A 20,403-nucleotide genomic window follows, 5' to 3' on the forward strand; every position below is an offset into this window, starting at 1 on the left:
GCATTTCTTCTTAGGTTTACAGATTACAATTTTTTTATTGAACAAGTGACTGGTTTCATTGCCAACAAAGCATACTTTAGTAATGATTCCTAATTTGTGCCAATATGTTTGCCAGCTCTATCATTGCTATTTCTAATTTGAAACTTTATTGTTATTTGACTTGAACTAGTTTACGTAAAATCCGGATTACAGTAGTATGCATATTGGTTATAAACCCACACAGATATATGACAAATGTACTTGAACTTTCCCCCCAAGAGTTTTGAAAATGACAGATTGTGAGGATTCCAAATAAGAAGAATTTATACCCCTGTTTCGTGCTAATTTCTCCTAATATTGCCATTGTAATCTTGGTTAATTTGATGAATTAATCATGAGTGCTCATAAATCCAGTGCTATATGCTGTTATGTTCATGATTGTTTCTTGAATTGTATTGAGCAAGGCAGCAATTGATGCTAATCTAACCTCTCCATGTTGTATATGGTGTTAGAACGATTCTGTGAAAAAACTTATGAAGCTCCAAAGGGAGCATATTGCATACGATATATATGTTCATGAATGTTCTTTTAATCATATTGAGTGGCTTAAATTGCAATGCACTTAAAAGTATCATAGCATAACTAATCCAATAAGAAAATCATATAGTATTATGTGTATTATTTGTAAATATGTATTTGTATATACATGTTCATGCACATCTTCCCTTGGATTTCAGATTATTCATAGAAACAGAAAAGCCCTATATTTGAGAGTGGAACTTTCTTTAGGTCTTGTCTCACAACACTTCTGATTCACTTTATACCCCAAACATGTGTGAGTGGAGAAAATTCATGATGGTTAATTTTTAACTGGATCTTACAAAAGGGATTAGTGTTCACATGAACCGAATGGTTACAAAGGTATGCTTCCCTTAAAATTAAAATAATTAACTAGAATCAATACTTGGCTGTCAAAATGATGAAATGTTTCCATGTCGTGAGAAGACAATTCTCTAGGTCGGCTATGATGAGCATAAGGGGATAACATTATAATTGTGACCAAATTCTTGGAATATAGGTTGAGCTAGACTTTCTAGTCGAGTACAATTGTTATGAAATGATAGCATTCCTTGAACCATCGTCATTATCATTATGCCATGTATTTTATCGTGAGCAAGGTATACTAATTCAAACATTATGTATTCTATATATAGCAAGAAGAACCACTTTAGGATATGAAATAATGGTAGAATATTATTAAAAAGATGGTCTGTAATATATATATATATATATATACAAAATATAATCTCTAAATGAAAAGATGTGACATGATGCGATGGAAAAAGATAACAACTCTTGGAGTGCTAGATATGCAAAAATAAGATGGGATGCAAGGGCTCTTTGAGTGCAATCAACATCAAAGTGATCCTCAATTCATTGATCTTTCTGGTACCAATGTGTAGGCACTTTGTGGACAATAAACGGTTTCGGTATTAACTTGTGCACATTGACAAGGCTACTAAACTAGGCAAAGGAACTTATGTTAGCATTTGACCCTTTGACCTAACCTTTACACACTTGTCACAGTCAATGTAATAGCATGGACAGGGCTACTAAAACTAGCTATTATTTTAGTATCGGACTCCCGTTTATGGACGTGTCCCAAGCGATGCGTAACATGGCGAGGGCTACTAAATCTAGCATTTGATTCATGAATCTCTCGAATTGATGGCATTTTGACGCAGATTTATGAATCTAACGAGGGAGCTATTGTGGGCATTTTGAAGCACCTTTACGAATATAACGTGATGGCATGACATATCGAGAGAGAGAGAGAGAGAGAGAGAGAGAGAGAGAGAATGAAGCTAGCCAAGGAGGTAATGGGAAGCAAGCACCCAATGACTCTATACACAATGTTTGTCGCGATAGCGGGACACGGTAATGTGAGTATGTAGATACACCCACTCCTCCACATGTGGACAAATGACATGGAATGTGGATAGTGTGGAACAGAGTGGATAGACATATGGTATTGACACTTATAGAGGGGAGTGTGTGTGTGTGTGTGCAAGTTCCAAAAAGGCAAGATTCATCATTCACGAGGAGAATTGGATAGAGTGTATATTTTCTAGCACTCAAAGTGTCTCACCACTCAATAAATGATCTCTCTCCATCTCTATCTCTATATCTAGAGCCCCTCCTCTCTCTCTCTAGACCCTCATTCATTTTGTGTACCATCCCTCATCCTTCATACTCCCCGAGTCCCCACCACCCCTTTACAATAATAGTCCCTTTAACAAGTGTCCCCAACACTCTTAACAAACCTTAATAATACCCCACCCACCCCTTCCCTCTTGTTATGGTTGTAGTATGTATGTATGTACCCTAGTTTATGAAAACATGTTCTTTTGTAGGAAACTCCCATTCACACCCACAAAATACTTGGGACTCACACCCCCGACTCCCCTTCCACTCACCCGGTATGTGCCCTTTTGTACAACGGAAATGCAAACCATAGGTGTTGAAATGCATCACCTTGTAAAATGTCTCTTGCTTCATAGGGTTTGAACTCATGACCTTCCTCTTCTCCAACAAGATTACTCACTTCCGGTGTCTTTCTTTCTTTTTCATGTTAGGGCTAGGATATATCATCATAGGAATGTAGGACCTAAACATGTGGCCTTTTTGGTTTCCATCACACAATGTTACCAACTAAGCTTCAACTTTAGAAGCCGTTTTTTACATGGACTGTCACTAGGCTCTGTCTCATAGATTGCACTTGGTCCCCCATGGACTTTAAAACTCTCTCTCTCTCTCATGTGCCCACACAGACTATTTTTTTAAAGTTGTGCAATTATTGATTGCAATAAACTTCAAGATTTATGGAAAGTTGAAACTCCCCCTTTTTGGGAGGAGGAGATTTAAATGTCTTGTTTTTGTCACTTGTGTGATGTTATTTGTTTAGATCCTCCATCCCCAAAACCAAAGTTCCAATATCTCTAATTCCAAACATATAATGATTTGTGTAGACTTCCTATTCGTGAGTTGTGTAGTATACTTCTTCTAAGAACCTAATACACTTATAGTGAAGTAATTTGTGAAGACTTTCTATGCGCAATATGTGTGTATGCTTCTTCTAAGAATGTAGTGCACTAACAGATGGTTTATTGGATCGTTCCTAGTGTTAAATGTACATTGGCTAGTAGTATCTAAATATTAGCAATTCCCTTATGTTAATGCCAACATGAAGATATTCAACACCATGAATGGAATAAATGGACAGTGATAACAAAAATGCCCATGAGACATGTACTCTAAGACCTAATAGATATGTTTTAACACTTTAATGTGTCGTGGTTTTCTTCCCAATTTGATGCTCGCATTAGATATTTCATTGGTTTTATATCACTCTCCTTGATTATGGTGTTCATTGTGGAACTCATCTAAAAATAGTTGGATCATTATAAGATCTTGATGACAATTAGCATTTTTAATCTTGCATATCATAGAGGGATTGATTCCCATTAAGGTAGATCATGATCTCTTGATAAATGGATGATTTGTGACAAAGCTTATTGTCATCGCGACACATTCACCTCACATTGGTCCAAGTGTGTTATTTCATGGAGCAACTTGAGCATACATATATTTCAAGTTAAACTAGATTTCCCATTGTGTAGTTAAGATCCTAACAAATGCATCGGTCACAAGGATGTTCTAGAATTGAGTAAAGATTTGGAGCTATTCTAATATAATACTTTAAGTGCAGAAACAAAAACGGCAACGTCTTAACATTTTAGGCGATTACGTTGCCCAAAATGGTCAATGATTGTTATTCTTGTCCTTGAAGATTGGAGAGTCGATTCTACAAACGACAATCGAGATACACAGATTAGAAGTTATGTGCATGTATATTCCAAACCAACCGTAGAAATCTGAATCCTCAAAACATCCATAGAAATGTATATTCTGAAATGTGACCTATTCGTACGTACATTAGGGCCTTTTAATACCCGAATGTAGAATAATAACTATTCATACATGTAAGTCCTTTTCATACTCTTCTATATCGAAAATTAAAATAAACACCACTTACAAGCTACAATTATTTGGACATTTTGTCTTTATGGCACCAACCAATTCTCCAAACACGAAAGGACAATAATTAAAGAACAACCTTTTGCTACACGATAATCTTGAACAGTAAGAAAGTTTTAGCTATCTATTAACGATCCACAATTGTTATTGCATGTACAATACAATTTTAGCTATATGGAAGCATTCCTATCAAACCTCTTGTGGTTTTGTTTAGCAAAGAATGGAGTATGTGCCTATATTAATATACGTTGATCACTTGTAATGTAAATGACGGTTCTTATTCATACAAATTCAATCTTCAGGGCTGAGCTACAACCATGGCATTAGGTTAGTGACATCTAGGGTTGATGATTGTCTTAGGAGTTACTGTCAAAGCTCGTCGGTGATCTGTCCTTGTGGGGGCATTGTTTGCTTTTTCTCTTATAGATATACTTGGAGGGACACAATAAAATAAAACCAAAATGACTTAGACATGTTCACCCTTTTTATGATGTAGGATGGGCGGACCGTCTCATTCGACAAGGAGCACTCGGATAACCAAACTATTTTAATAATACTAAAGGAAAAAAAACATGTTAGGGTAAAATATATGGGCCCTTTTCTTCTTCCTTTTTACGATGATAAGCGTACAACTTACCAATGGGCAAATGGATTTCACAACACTCTTTTCTTTTTATTGTTTTCTGAAAAGGCTCATCGAGGCCATGCTTGGGGTACTTTGCTTTATAGAAAACATATACATACATACATACATACGAACACCAACCAGAGGGAAATACGAGCAGTGCGCAAGAGGTAACAACATGAGGAGGTGTAAATGTTTCCAGAAGAGTAAATGATATATATGGGAGTCATGACTCTTTCTTTAAAGGAGAGAGTAGCCAAGTGGTATACACACATATCTCGGTTGGTCTGGTGGGGGCGACATGTTGTTGGAATTATGTATTGACAACTACATACATACGTACATGCAGTGCGTACACACACACATATACACATACAATACACAAGTACACACATGCACACAATACATATACATAGAATACATATACGCATGCACACACATACATACAACACATACATACAATACATATACATACATACACACATACATACAATACATATACATACACACATACAATACATACATACACACATACATACAATACATATACATATACACATACAATACACACATACATACAATACATATACATATACATATACACATACAATACATACATGCACACATACATACAATACATATACATATACGCATACAATACACACATACATACTGTATGTACATACGACACACGTACTTGCGAATAACATACATACTGTGAATAACACACGTACTTGCGAATAACATAACACATTATATTAAGTTTGGGGAACGGAATTAAATATCATATCTTGTGCTTGCATTCATGCGAGCATGTTATGTTTCTACAACCCACCCCCCACCCCCCCACCCCCCCAACAAGGAAATGAGACCTGTAGTGTGGGAACGTGTAGGGTTTTCGATTCGATTGTCCGGGTGGGCGCCCGGACAATCGAAGAAGAGAAGGGTGAACAGATTATGTATATGAAGAAGAGAAGAGTGAACAGATTATGTATGTACAACATATATGTATATGTATGAAGAAGAGAAGGGTGGCCAGGAACAGGGGAGGAACAGAGCACATCACAGAGAAGAGAAAGAGAAAGAGAGAGTGTGTGTGTGGGGTACTTGGGGATAAGAGAGAGAGAGAGAGAGAGAGAGAGAGAAAGAGAATGTATGCATGGGTAGGGGGGTGCAAGAAGAAGCCAAAAGCCATTTTAGTGTTAAAAGTGATGATGATGGGTGGGTACAGAGCAGAGCAGAGCAGAGCTAGAGAGCAGGACACATACACACACATACTTTTACATACATAAAGATCTAGACATGCAGTGAAGTGAAGAGGATACAGATAGAGGGAGAGATTGGGAGAGACAGAGAGAGAGAGAGAGATTGAAAGGAAAAGGAAAAAAGAGATTGAAGGAAAGAAAGAGACATAGAAGAGTATGTATATGAGATATACATAGATACATATAGATAGATCACTGTAGCATGAAACACAGAAACTCAGGCATAGAGAAGTTAGAGAGAATGTGTATGGAGTGTTTTGAGTGAGACAGAAGGTTTTTTTTTTTTTTTTGTTTTGCTCTTTTTAATCTCTTTTGTGTATGAAGAAGTGATGGTAGGAAGAGGTTTTAGCTTTCAGTGCCATCATCATCATCATCATCATCATCATCCTCTGAAGACCTTCAAGCTTGGGATGCTTCTCATACTCCTGCTTCTCCTCTTCCTCTCCCTCAGGGCTAAAGCTTGGTTTGACCTTCTTCAAGAAGATGGTAAGAACCCCCCCCCAAGAAAAAAGAAAAGAAAGAAATCAGGGATAAGGAAGAAACAACAGAAAAGGAAATTGAGAACTGGATTAAGGATAAGAGACCAGAGATAGAGAAGAGTTTGTGAGAAGATTTCCAAAAACATAGCTCTCTGCTGTTCTTCTTCATGGAGAACCATGTCTTTGAGGAGACAGTTCTTCTGCTTGGCCTCAATTTTCATTTCTATGTTTCTGGTTTGTTGTTAATTAATTAGGCATTGCTTGGGAGACAAGGTTAGCTTCATTACTTCCAGTGTGTTTAGCTAGAGAGATGGATAGGTAGTCAATAGAGAAAGACAGACAGACAGAGAGAGAGAGAGAGAGAATTCATTATGCTTAGTATTATTATCATTTGATCTGTTGTTTCCAATTCTGGTTTTGCTCAGATCTTTGGAGGCATCACCACCCTTTGCAACATTCAAATAAGGTACTTTCTTCCACTCCATGGCATTATAAGCTTTGATCTTAATCTTTGAAACCATTAGTTACAAGTCAGCCTTGCTCTTCATCTTAGTCTGAAACTTACTCCTACTCTCAAAACTTTAAATCCTTTCTCTTTACTTAAAGTCTGTACCCTTAAATGTTTGTGCTAGTCTCAATCTCAATCTTAGACATAATACTAACTTAAATCTTAGTCTTAATCATAGTCTTAATCTTGTAGAACATATATGTAAGTGCCCACATTATGGGAATGGATGGGTGTGCTGCAAGTATGTCTGATTCAAATGTGATGCAAAACATTTTCTCACATGCATACGGATGGATACATTGTATTGGTTTTGTATGTATGTATCTATCTATATATACATATCTATCTATATATATATATACATATCTATCTAGCTATATGTATATATATTATGTATATGATGTGTTCAAGTTCAAATTGTTGATTGAATTCAAATTCTTGCCATTTGACAATTGCAGGATTTCACATATCACGATAAGATTGTGGTATCCTCGCATCCGAAGATGAAGATGAAGGTGGAGGTATCATCAGCAATGGCATCGGCATCTGAGGTACGTGCAGCTATGTCTTCACCTGCGACATTGTCGTCTTCGACAAAGCAGCCCGGGTCCCGCCCACCCGAATGTAAGAGTGCATGTCCTGGTTGCCCCAGCGAATGCATAGCGCGGCCCATCTATGTTGTCGGCACCCACGATACATACCAACACGCTCTTTGGACATGCATGTGTGTCTTTTAAGGGGGGCTTCCATTACGGGGGAGAGTATATATCGGAAATGAGTACACACATTCATGTGGAGATCTTGGCCGAGCATGTGGTTAGGTCAGCCATGGCTTATATTACATGCTTCACTGGCTTTTTACACATACTTTCTACAATTGATGCGCAGTCTCCCATGATAATCTCTCTGAACTCAAACCAACCTTCTTGTTCAGCAACCAACATGCATTACCAATAATCCCTAATTTTATTTTATTTTTGATCATTTGTCCATTTTGACAACATTTTCCTCTTGCCTCTCATCCAACCTCCTTTACCATGTAATATTACTGGGCGATTTATTACCGATGTATTATCATTAATCGATTAATGAATCATTGTAATGCATTATAAAAATGCATGTCGTTGTATAATGAATGAGAAGTGTTTGGTTTTGTGATCGATCGATGCTGCGCATGCTAAAAAAACAAAAAAGAACAAAAAATCAATGTTGTAAGTAGCTTTTGTGAAATAAATGCATGACATTGTTCCTTGATGTTGGGATATATATTGATAGATGTAAGTTGTTTTGTTACAATACTGTACATGGAACAATTGTTCGATTCCTTGCGATTCACATGACGTCGATAGATGTAAGTTTCATTACAATACTGTAGATGGAGGAGTAATGGACCAGAATTCACATTTCTCATCATGGCTAGTATGAATGATTGGTTTAATCATATGGCATTCTTGTAATGCATATGCAATATTGGGTAAATGAAATAGTATCAAGCATAGGGCAAGGAAGGCTAAAGTGAGTGGTTGTAACTGATATATAGACTTAATGGAAGGAACAGTGTAATGTTATCACAATTCAAGGAAAGATAATGGTGACTTTTCGATATGATATCTTCATTTTAAATGATACGCGATTTGAGAGAGAGAGAGAGAGAGAGAGAGAATCGAGATGTCTATGTCTATACACATAACTTTTAACTAACAGATTTCATGGTGTGTAGTTAGTGCCATCTAAATAAACTATATATTGTGTGATGTGGTTGAAATCAGTTACAAAAAAACATTCGATAAAAATAACAAACAAAAAAACGAAAAAAACTTTTGGCGTTAACTTTCATGCGTAGATCCCATTGTAGATGTCAAGAGAAATGTTCTGAAAACTCAAATGCTTTACCGCGATGGGTAAAGGGATGGGTGGGTGGGATATGGTACATAGATCAAGTTACGATGCCCATTAATGTCGTATTGAGCTGTATACAATAACACATAATGTGATACAATCAAATGCCTGAGGTGCTGTTTACAGAAGAAAACAAGCGACTTTTATAATGCAATGTCCGTTTAAGTGCATCATGGTTTTATACTAAGAATAGTAGATCTTTCCGTTTGCGAGTCGCGACTAATATTCCTTTCCTGGTAGATGTTCCTTTGAAACATTAATTGCGCCTAAAGAACAAAGAAAAGAAGAAGACTGTACACGGAAAATTCGAGAGAATGATAAGATGATCCAGGTGTTCTTCCTTGTCTTCTCATGAGTCATGACCAATTTTATATATTATAAAAAGAGAACACTATGCACAACCCCCCCAACCCTTCCAAAAGGGGAGAAAGAACAAATAAAATAAAGTATTCATTCAAATCATCACTTAGATATTCAAGTTGGGAAAGGCTACCAAGGAAAACGAACAACTCCTTGTATTTTCACCAAGAGAAATGACTATAGTGTCTGTCCCATCACGTAGTTTGTTATGTTGCCCTTTGTGCGCTAAATCCAACGAACATTATCATCAAGATGGCACTAATGGAACCCTCCCTCTCACATTGAACACAAATGTGAATATCAAACACAACCCTCAATAGCCTTTGAAAAATGCCAACGGAATGAAACTTTAATTCATCAATTGGTTTGTTGTTACATTATCTTTGTAATTGTGTGAAATCGGGTGAATTGTTGTCGTGTTAATGGTATTTATGGTTAGTAGGGGTGATATGCTGAGTGGAACACTAGTTATGGGGCATCATAACTTTGGATAAGAGAAAAACAATATGTAATCAAACATGGTCACAATAGACTTTGTTTCCCATAAGATGAATGTATGTTGTTGACCTTTGTCTTGGTGATGAACAATGCATCAATCTAAAAACTATCTCGGTGTCCGATTCTCGACTTGATAAAAATATGTTGGGATTTGTCTTGAGAGTAATGTGATGCGACCAACAAAACATGATAACACTTCCCTCCATGATGCGTGAAGATGCATGTAGAGATGAAACAATTAATCCTAATCACTCAAGGAAGAATGAAGAAGAAGATTATTGTTTGTGTTTGTGAATTATGAGATTTATTTTCTTTATTAGACTGTGGTAAGTTTTTGAGACACAATGTATTCTTCATTTTTGCTTAACCTTGGAGCTTTCACCATCTCATTCTAGCCTTAGAATTGACTTAATGAGAGAAATGGCAACGGGGGAGGATAATTTTAGGCACATAAATAGAGTGAAAGCAAATCAAGCCTTGGACAAAATGTTAGCAGATAGATATGTCCAGACTCCAAATGCATGAAATCAAATTTGTTAAGAAATTGTCCTTTGGGATGTAGTATTTGGTTCGTATAATGAGTCTATTGTTACTTGTACAATCTTCATTCACCTCAAAGTTCATTCAAAATTGGAAGAAAATCACAAAACATATGAATGGAATAGAGTGGGATCAATAGTATTTTTGTGGGGTTTTACCTTAGCTTTTGCCAATAGTGATATAAAGCATCACTTAAAAAACTAATAACAAATACACTAGCTAAAATTCTTGTGGCTACATGTTGTCAACAACAATCACTCATTTAAATGTCTTGACTCTATTATGACACAATAATTAACAATTTCATGAATATATAACTTCAAACTTGTCCATTGGCACCCATCATAACAAAGACGTGATTATAAGTTTGGTTTGAGGCATCAATGTCGTCACATCTACTAAGTTGTGGATAGAAAGGGCACATGAAGACCTTAGTTTAGCCACATTTCTAGGCTTGCCTCCATGATGGTTCAAGATGAAATGCTCCCCGTACAATGAATGCTTGTCGCTTTATAGGTGTCTATAGTTTAGGCACCACAAAGTTTGATTGGGGTTGGAAGGGGATTTCTTGCCGATAGATATTATAGTCTCATATGTGGCGCACGAGATAGAGCGGAATTCATCAAAGTTTGATTAAGCAAAAATAATGCATTTTTTGTAAGGTTTTAACTATACAAAAAATGAAGAGCACTTTGCACAAGTTGCCAGATGATTTTGAAGTTCTTGTTTGGAAGGTCATGTTGGCTACCTTGCTACGGTTCACTCGTTAAGCTGATCACATATCTTGAAAGGCATACATTTCTTTAATATGACGATAGTCCTCGAGGATGTTAGGCACACATTTATACCATAGCCAATTGCAAGGGTTGTTTGGGAGTTCTTTCCAAATTTTAGATTTTCCGTACTAAATTATAATGACCCAACTTTAGCTAGTCAAATGAGTACATTCGCTCTAACCCGTGATTGTTATTCTCAAGTGTCGGGAACATGGTTTACTACCAACATATGCTTTCTTGTTTGATGGATGAAGTGGATTGGACTTGTTGTGCCTTGGCAAGGTGCCCACCTAACACAATGACCCTTACATTGGTACAACATCGTGCTTTGATCCTTACATTTTCCCTTAATGAGGTGCCCACCTAATTTAGTTACCCTTGCATTTGTAAGGCATTTGGTTTTGATACTTAACATTTGTGCCTTGACAAGGTACCCATTACCTTGTTAGTGTAGTATTAAAATATACTATTTTTTTGGATATAAACAAAGATAGCCATCATGTGGCTTTTGTTATTATTAGGTTTATTATTACTCTCTTATGTGTATCTTCAAGATCAAGTCATATCTTGATTCATTTAGAAAGGATCACAACTATCTTTAACTTAGGATGTGAAGAAACTATTAATTCCAAGGATGTTTGATACTTCTAGAAATAGAGCTCTAGGCCCTCATATGTCATTATTCATGGTGACCACTCACGAGTCCTAGATGCCACTTTTATGTCCGGAAGATTCTCAACTTTTTGTTCAGAAGATGTACAAAGTAAATTTAGGCATTGACTTAGCTCCAAGCTAGAGAACCAATATGTTATTTATCCTCTAGTGTGGAATCTCACAATAAGAGGGGTGATATTGGCCCCAAATTTCAACATAACGGTGTATGTTACATCCCTAGATGTTTAAATGAGTTTGATGTTGTATGTTATGTCCTTGGATATTTAAATGAGTGTTAATATAATGAAATGCTCACAATGACCTTTTGCATGAAATTAGGTGTTCCTTTTTGTGGCAAGGCATAACATAAACCATACATGTACATACAAAGTAAATGTGGACACCAACTCACCTAGCTAGAGAGTCAATATGTTATTTTATCCTTGAGTGTGGAATCTTGCAATTGGAGGTTTGACATTGGCCCAAATCATCAACATCAAGGTGTATGTTACATCCCTAGACATTTAAATGAATCTTAATATAATGAAATGCTCATAGTGACCTTTAATGTGAGGATACACTCTTAATTAGAGAGAAATTAGGTGTTCCTGTCAATAGGCCCAAAGCCCTTATTCATACCATCGAGTGATAACCACAATTAGACGTCAATTCTTGGCTATCTTGCTCCTGCATTCACTAGCTCTTGTGGTAAATTCTAATGGGTGAGCCCCTATTTGCTCTACGGTTGGGAGGTGAGTCAGATATCCACCTTTACTCTATTTGTATGTGTATGGGTTTGTGTCTTGTGTGCAACTTGAGAATACGAAGGTCCAAGAAGGACGCATGTGTTGCTACTTTTTTATCTACTTGTAGTGATGTCAATATTACGATCCATTAATTAGAAGTCCACATTTTGTCTATGCCAACACACACATAGTTATATTAATTGCATGTGAAAAACAGTACAATGTCACTACAAATAATTTACTGTCACCACTAAATGATTAGTGGGACACGTTGAAGAGCCAATAGTCGAGAAAATGTCCTTGTTGAGGAGAGTTTCTACTTGTTCTAGTATGTAAATAAAATTTTGTGGATATGTTTTAATTTCATATCTACCATCAAACATGAAAGCATGCACATATTTCACTTTGACGCAATTCCCAAATCCTCCAAATGGAAAAATGAGCTTCCTTGATTGCAAGTCAAGTTATGTAAATTGTGATGATCGCCATTGTCTTGATATAACATAACAACATGACAAAACATCTGAAATATGATTTTAGACCCGACAATCTAGTAGAAACTATGTGAAGAAGTGAGGACAATATTCCAATTGATCTATGTTAAAATGAAGCAAATGATGGTTGCCTAATCTCGACACTTTAGAGCCCATCCAAAAGATAGATCCCCAATCATCACTCTCATAGGCATAACAATCTAGAATGCCAACTACACTATAAGATTTGACACAATTTAGGATTAGAGTTACTTTTATTCTATTATTGTTTAACCTTAGATGATAACCATCGATGTGATTCCAATGGAATAGTGGTGGGAGATATTAATAACAACTTGAAAAACTAGCTATTGCCTTGCAAATGCCAATCCAACCATGATTGCTACTCCATCTTCATAGTCAAGAGACTCTACATCAATGATATACGCTTGTGCATCAAGGAAGCCCAAAATCTTTGAGATTTTGGATCAACCACATCCCAAACAAGCAATTAACATTTAACATTGAATTCATAGTCCATGATCTACAAATTGTATTCCCCCAAAAAAGCAAGGCATATTCAAGATGCTTCTGAATTTATTGTGTGACCAGTTTTTGAGGATAGTACAAAATAGATTAATGATATTTTGAAGAACCATGGAGGGGCCATGTGTGCCCCTTCGTGGTTCTTCAAAGTAACGAAATGAAATGGTAGAGAAGGCAATGATGAACCTAAACTGTCGAGAATGAACCTAAACGGTCAAAAGCTTGTGGATATATGATAGCTAGGTTATCTTATGTAGACAATCACTTGTTGCCAAATTTATGAGTGGATCATTTTTAAAAAAACTCCACAACACAAAGTACTTGAGATTGTATTAAACATAACATCCCGATGTTGTCACAACAATACATCTAGAATACCCAACGGATGTACACGTGAGTAGAAGGTTTGATTAAATCATTTCTATACATGAAAAGAAGATCCATCATGTGTATTAGTCAACAACTTATATGTTGCTTGTCAAATGAACATGCATGTAGTTATAAGGATGAGAGAAACCAAGTAAAGCACACACTATATATTACAAAGCGAGCAACAAGGCAAGATTGATCAACGTTGATCCATCATAGAGCCACATGAGGAGCATAGATTTTGATTGTACTATCGTGCTCTAGGAGTCTCGCCACGAGCCTCCTGCTCTGGGTTTGTGGAAGAGGTGTCTCGGATTTGATCCCCGACCATAGGGTCTTTCTCGGGTCTTGTTGAAGGAACGCAGTAGTGCCTCTTGGGAGAGCGAGCTCAATATGCCTCTCGTGTGTGTGTAACAATATATTGTATTGTATTTGGGCTTTAACTAGGTTGCGTAGAAGCACAAAGAGTTTGCTCAAGAGAGCAGTATTCTCATGAAAAGCCAAGGGGTATTTTGGGGAATTTGTGAAAACGTGTAGGGGTATTTGAGAAGGCCAAGGGGTATTTTGGGGAATTTGTGAAAACATATAGGGGTATTCGGGGAATATGTAAAAGCATAGGCGTATTTGAGCAACACGATATCATAGCTTTAACATTATCATTGGCCTTTTCTCATCATAAACCCTAATCTCTCTCTCTCTCTCTGCTGTTCCTGTGTGCGATGGGAGGTCCTGTGCTTAAGAAGAAGGGGAAAACAAGAGTACCCAAGTCGCAGATTGCAGAGAAAAGTCACCCCGTCGATCTCCACATTCAACCAGAGGTAAGATCTTTCCGTGCTACAGAATTAGGGTTTGCTCCGTTAGTCTCAAAGATGGAGAAGATGAAAATGAAGAAGGAGAAGAAAAAGAAGAAGAAAAAGAAGAAGGAGGAGGAGAAGGTGGAGAAGGAGGGGAAAAAGGAGGTATTTACAAGATTAGAGAGGAGAGCGGAGATTTCTATTGATGAATCCTTGGAAGAGAATGAGAAGAAGTCTCTGTTACAATGGGTCGAGAAATGTTTGAAAGGAGAAAAGGGAGAAAGATCTGAAGAGGAAGAAATTCGATCGAATGGACATGGAGATAGATCTGATCATGATAGAAGCCGTACATCTAATGGAGTGACAAAAGCATCACACAATGGTATCAGAAATAATTCTTCTACAGTTCATGTTTCACTGACATCTCGCAATGTGCATTCTTTAGGAGCTAACAATGATATTGTAAATGCACCTTTGACAGTCGAAAATGGTATCAGAGAAAAGTCTTGTAAAGCTCAAAATTTGAAAAAAAGCTTTTGCAACTTGCACTCTCTCAAAACTAACTCAGAGGAAGAAGAAGATAGTTCTTTGACAATAGAAAACGGTGTCAGGGATAATGCTTCTGGAGATCTTATTTCGAGGACTTTCCACAGTGTTAATTCGTTTGAACCTTACGTAGAGAAAGAAGAGGAGAGTTCATTAAGAATGCAGGATGGTATGAGAGGACATTGCAGAAAGAGAAAAAGAGTGGCTGACAAAGTTCTTGACTACGTGATTAAAAGGTGTCTTGTATTGAGGCCATTTCCATCCTCAAGTTCATTCTCAAGATTAGGGACAGGAAGGCCAGGAATGACCATTCGATCAACTATTAAGGCATGGGAAAAGCATATATCAGTGACTGTGACAAGTGAATCATCCATCGTCCGAGAATGGATTCATGCCCAAAATGGTAATCTGTATGGTTTAGATGTCGAATGGAGACCTAACCGAATCAAAGGCCTAAGGGATAACAAGGTAGCACTTTTGCAACTTTGTGGAGAGAATGAATGCTTGATTGTACAAATGTTGTACTTGGATCAGAAGCCACCTGAATTGGCGAACCTTCTGAATGACCCAGAAAAATGTTTAGCTGGTGTGGGTGTGTGTATGGATGGAAAGAGACTTTTGAATGATCATGGATTATCATGCCAAGGCACGATAGAGCTAACAACACTTGCTGTGGAAAGGCTCAAACGAGAAGAATTAGGTCATGTGGGGCTTAAGGTACTTGTGCAAGAAGTGTTGGGTGTCCAAATGGAAAAGAGAAAAAGTGTAACGATGAGCAATTGGGCTCAACGAATATTGAATGATGCCCAAGTTGAATACGCTTGTATTGATGCCTTTGTTTCATATGCCTTGTGTCAAAAACTGCTCGGTAGATGAAGAGACATGCACACATTTATATGTGCAGATGTTTGGCTTTGTAAGTTCTTATATTAAAAACAAACTTACAAAGATGTTGGGTTGTAGGCTCAAAAGCATTCGAATCCCAGCAAAATTCAGTTTTGTCCCAATGTTATGTAAGCCACAGGTCGCAAGTTCAAATCCCTCCCCATGATTTCCTTGCCACAAATGGCAATTGACTTCTCCATTAAGAGAAACGGCAAACATTAGTCTCAAATTTTTTGACAAGGATTTTTTATTCAAGAATCTCTTGCAAGTTCAAGAGAGTTTTTACAAGACGCTTTTTGAGAATCTATTGCAGATGCCAATAACCTTTTATGAGGCAAGTTTAACTGAGGATATTTGTTCTCACTTTAGTCTTAACTGAGGATTTATTTTTGGGCCGTTTAATTACTGAGTCTGGATATAGTTTTTGTATTGATAATTTCAATGATGAACATGTTTTGGTCTCTGGATCTGCTAAAGTTATATGGCTTTTAACTAGCTTAGTGCAATTTCTATATTACAGTGCTTTTCTAGTGACTCAGTAAAAACTTGGTGATCTAGATTTTGCAGAAGGCATTAATGCACTAGATAGATACACCGAGTACCACTCAGTTCATTAGGGTATGGCTTTCCAACATTGACGTTATCATTTTGTGCACAATACAAAATAGGGTTTCCTTTGAAAGGCAATTTTGACAAAATGAGCTAGTTGACTAAACCAAACAAAAATATTGTATTTCTGTATAGTTATGAAACCAGCAATGGGTATCTCTTATCCAAATAATGACAAATGTTTTCCATATCCTATACATAGTTAATACATTTTGAATTACACTTGGTTGAGAAGGGAAGTTCAAAATGGTGTACATCATGCCTAGCATTCGCCATGCTATGAATTGGTCTAGAGGCTACTTTAAATCCAAGATCTACCCTTGTTTGAGTAACTCAATATTCCAAATCAACATCTATGATTGCTTATAATCTCCATTTGGCCCAACTAGCAGTGTTGGTGATGCGCATGTTGCATACAAATTGCTCATAATTATGTAACTATGTAATATGGTAATAACTTATCATGAAAGGGTTAATGAGTTGGAGAAACCAAATATAAATATACTAGGTTAATAACTCACTCGCCGAGTCTCTTTGTGTTCTAAGGCTTATCATAGTTGTAGGCTATATTGTTATCGACTCACATGCCCTTACTCAAATCCCATGTATTTCGCTAGATGAATATGGTCCTTGGCTCAATTCCCAACCTTGTCTTCACAAAACAACCTTTTTTAACTACATTATCTCTCTCTCTCTCTCTCTCTCTCTCTCTCTCTCTCTCTCTCTCTCTCTCTCTCTATGGATGCTAAAAAATATCTATCTCAATCATCCTCACCTATTGGGGGGTGGGGGGGAACACCTATTGCATTTGTTTTATAGTGAATATTATGGAGTTGAAAAGCACCCTCTTCTTTTCTCACTTTCTCAAGGATCGTAATCAACCCCACCTATTGGTGAGCCCCAACTCACACTAGGTGTACTTATTGTGTTGGAAAAAGCACAACTATCAAAGTTGGAGCATTGCTTTATGAGCCATCTTGGAGAAGGACAACATACAAATTCAATGCTCAACCTTCCCCCTTTAAAACCTTAGAATAATTCTCTTCGTCACACTTCAATGGCACCATGACTCGGTCTTGACTCTTCAGTAATATCATAAATATAAATACAATTTAAATCATTCATAAAATTGTATTGGTTATTACGCTAACTGCAATCAAATAATGTCACCTTCCAAGACATCTATATCCTCTTCTCCTAAACACAAACTTAGTTAACAAGTTTTGTAATTTGGGATTTTGAAACTATTTCATGGAGGTTGGATTGACTATTAATCTAAGTGAGAGTTATGCTTGTTATGCCTCCTCACCATGTTCTTGTGTAGGACCAAACTAGCATCTACCATATTGTTAACATAGGTAAGAAAGGTAGTCAAGTGTTAAACTCTCTAGTAATAACTTGCTTAATTAGTACAAGAACTTAATATACTTGAATAAGTTAATTAATATGAACATAGACTTAGAAATATTTGTTAAACAAGGAGCTCAAACTAATATTAGTGATTACTTACTACAAGGCTTAAAGAGTAAAGAAAGCACTAATCCTAAGAGGGAGAGAGTGTGTGTGTGTTGGTGCCCAGATGGATGTAGCTCAGTTGGTAAGGTTGCCCAATGTAGATTAGGAGGTCATGGGTTCAACCCCTACATTCCACAATGGCTCATCTAGTGAATTAAAAAGAGATATGTATGAAGTATGTAATAGAGAGGTGAGATAATTGGGTTTCGAAACCAAGATACACATTGTGCTTAAGTGTAACAACTTACCATTTGGGTCCAAGACATAGAGCTTGTAGTGTAACAACTTACCATTAGGCTAAGATACTTATGATGAAAAGAGAGAGTGTGTGTGTTGGTATGGTTGCCCAACATTGGAGACCAAGAGGTCATGGGTTCAAACCCTACATTCCACAGAGATTGGGTCAGTTTTGAACCCAAGACAAAGATGGCACCAATTACCTATAAAACTGAAGAACAACCATATGTTGATTTCTATTTGCATGGTCAAACTCAATTTTAAAAGTGACTATTAATCTCTTGTATCATTGTCCCATTGAGTATAGTCAATGGCTATCATATATGGTTGAACAAGGATGGAAAGTACATAACTCTAATATGGATGGTGGTAAATCTTGAAATGTAGTAGGCATTCTAATTTCTAAATTTCCCATTCTATCAAAGGTCTTCATTTCAAGAGCATTGAATGAGGGTTTACATTTGCGATTAGCTCTTAAGAGACATAGATTTGCAATAAGCAATTGCTTTTTTGCATTGCTCAAGTGGAAGACAATACTCATCATCTCATATTCTGTTTAATTGCTCGCCAGATTTGAGCTACATTTCTTAGATTTGGCAAGTTTTGTCACATCATTATTTGACATCAAGGCAATGGGTGTTTGCACTACTTTACCCAAGATTAGAGAGGGAGATCATTTTCCTACTTTTGAGATATTGGGGATTGCATCACAACTGGGATATGCACAATGTTATTGTATTTGATGGTAGGCATGGAGTTAGAGCATATCTACAAAAAATTGAAGACAATACTAATGTGGCAATTCTGTTTGTTGGAGTAAGTCAGAATTTTGTCCACGTTGTAGTCTTTTTGCCTAGTGGTGGTTTAGCACATCCCACTACTTGGTGTCGCGATGAAACCACTCAATTGTGGTAACAGTTTAGTGTTTTTCACACACCTTTATTAATATACTTGTGTATTTTCACCCCAAAAAAGTTAGAGGAGAAAATTGTACGTAGAGTAAGGGAAAAGTGAAGAAAATCCAAAACGTTGGGTTTTATTCATCCCTAGACATTTAAGTGCTTTTGCCTTTTGTCACCTTTCAATTATGTGGACACAATATCCTTTCCTAAGTTCTATATATTCTCTTTCCCTCCACATGTCGATACCAATGCCATGTCAACGAAGTGTTTCACAGAGAAGCACTTAGTAATTCCTTCATTTCAACGAGGATGTCGAAGGAATTAAGATACATGAAACAATACATGTTCGCAAGAAAGGTTCAATCGGCATAGCTACGACCAGAGGTTTTTGGTAGAAGGAACAAAGAACATGAGACAAGCATAAAATTTGCCCAATCGAAGGGTTCAAGTTATTCTACACTTAGTAATTCCTTTGATTCAACGGGGATGTCGAAGGAATCAAAGATACACACGATGATATGTGTTCGCAAGAAAAGGTTCAATCGGCATAGCTACGACCAGAGGTTTTTGGCAGAAGGAGCAAAGAACATGGGACAAGCATAAAATCTGCCCAATCGAAGGGTTCAAGTTATTCTACACTTAGTAAATCCTTTGATTCAACGAGGATGTCGAAGGAATCAAGATACACATGATGATATGTGTTCGCAAGAAAAGGTTCAATCGGCATGGCTACAACTAGAGATGTTTTGGCAGAAGGGGCAAGGAACACGCAAAGGAACATGGGGCAAGCATAAAATCTGCCTAATCGAAGGGTTCAAGTTATCTTGGATGATGATGATAAGAAAAAACAGCTCCTTACAAGTTTGGTCTAGTGTCACGATAGAGCCAAAGGGAAGAAGACACAATGTGTGTTTTTGTCACTACATTGGGTTGTTGTCTCCATGTCTCCCTTCGACTCTGTTGTGGCACTAGACCATACTTCCGAGGAACCGATTTCTTTATCATCACCATCAATCCTGGTATGTGTGTGATCGACCCCACCCCCGACCCGACGACATCAGGTCAGTTTGTCGCGCTCTCTGTTCTGTTCGACTACTGTA

At 37.1% G+C, this 20,403-nt stretch overlaps 2 protein-coding genes across 2 annotated transcripts; both read left to right on the plus strand.

Annotated features, from left to right (window-relative positions):
- Positions 1-6,193: 6,193 nt before the first annotated feature.
- On the plus strand, positions 6,194-8,114 carry LOC147853800 (uncharacterized). The gene is made up of 3 exons (XM_087331900.1): positions 6,194-6,453; positions 6,872-6,912; positions 7,413-8,114. The coding sequence occupies exons 1-3, from the start codon at positions 6,297-6,299 to the stop codon at positions 7,689-7,691; spliced, it is 477 nt and encodes a 158-aa protein (XP_087188026.1). The 5' UTR covers positions 6,194-6,296; the 3' UTR covers positions 7,692-8,114.
- Positions 8,115-14,507: 6,393 nt separating this feature from the next.
- LOC147853801 (uncharacterized) lies at positions 14,508-16,501 on the plus strand. The gene has a single exon (XM_087332518.1). The coding sequence runs from the start codon at positions 14,535-14,537 to the stop codon at positions 16,029-16,031; it is 1,497 nt and encodes a 498-aa protein (XP_087188644.1). The 5' UTR covers positions 14,508-14,534; the 3' UTR covers positions 16,032-16,501.
- The last annotated feature ends 3,902 nt before the right edge of the window (positions 16,502-20,403 follow it).

This window comes from Azolla caroliniana, unplaced genomic scaffold (genome assembly GCF_043228905.1).
Source record: "Azolla caroliniana isolate FFs.n. ecotype wild unplaced genomic scaffold, voAzoCaro1.0.p SCAF_16, whole genome shotgun sequence".
NCBI classification, from domain to species: Eukaryota; Viridiplantae; Streptophyta; class Polypodiopsida; order Salviniales; family Salviniaceae; genus Azolla; species Azolla caroliniana.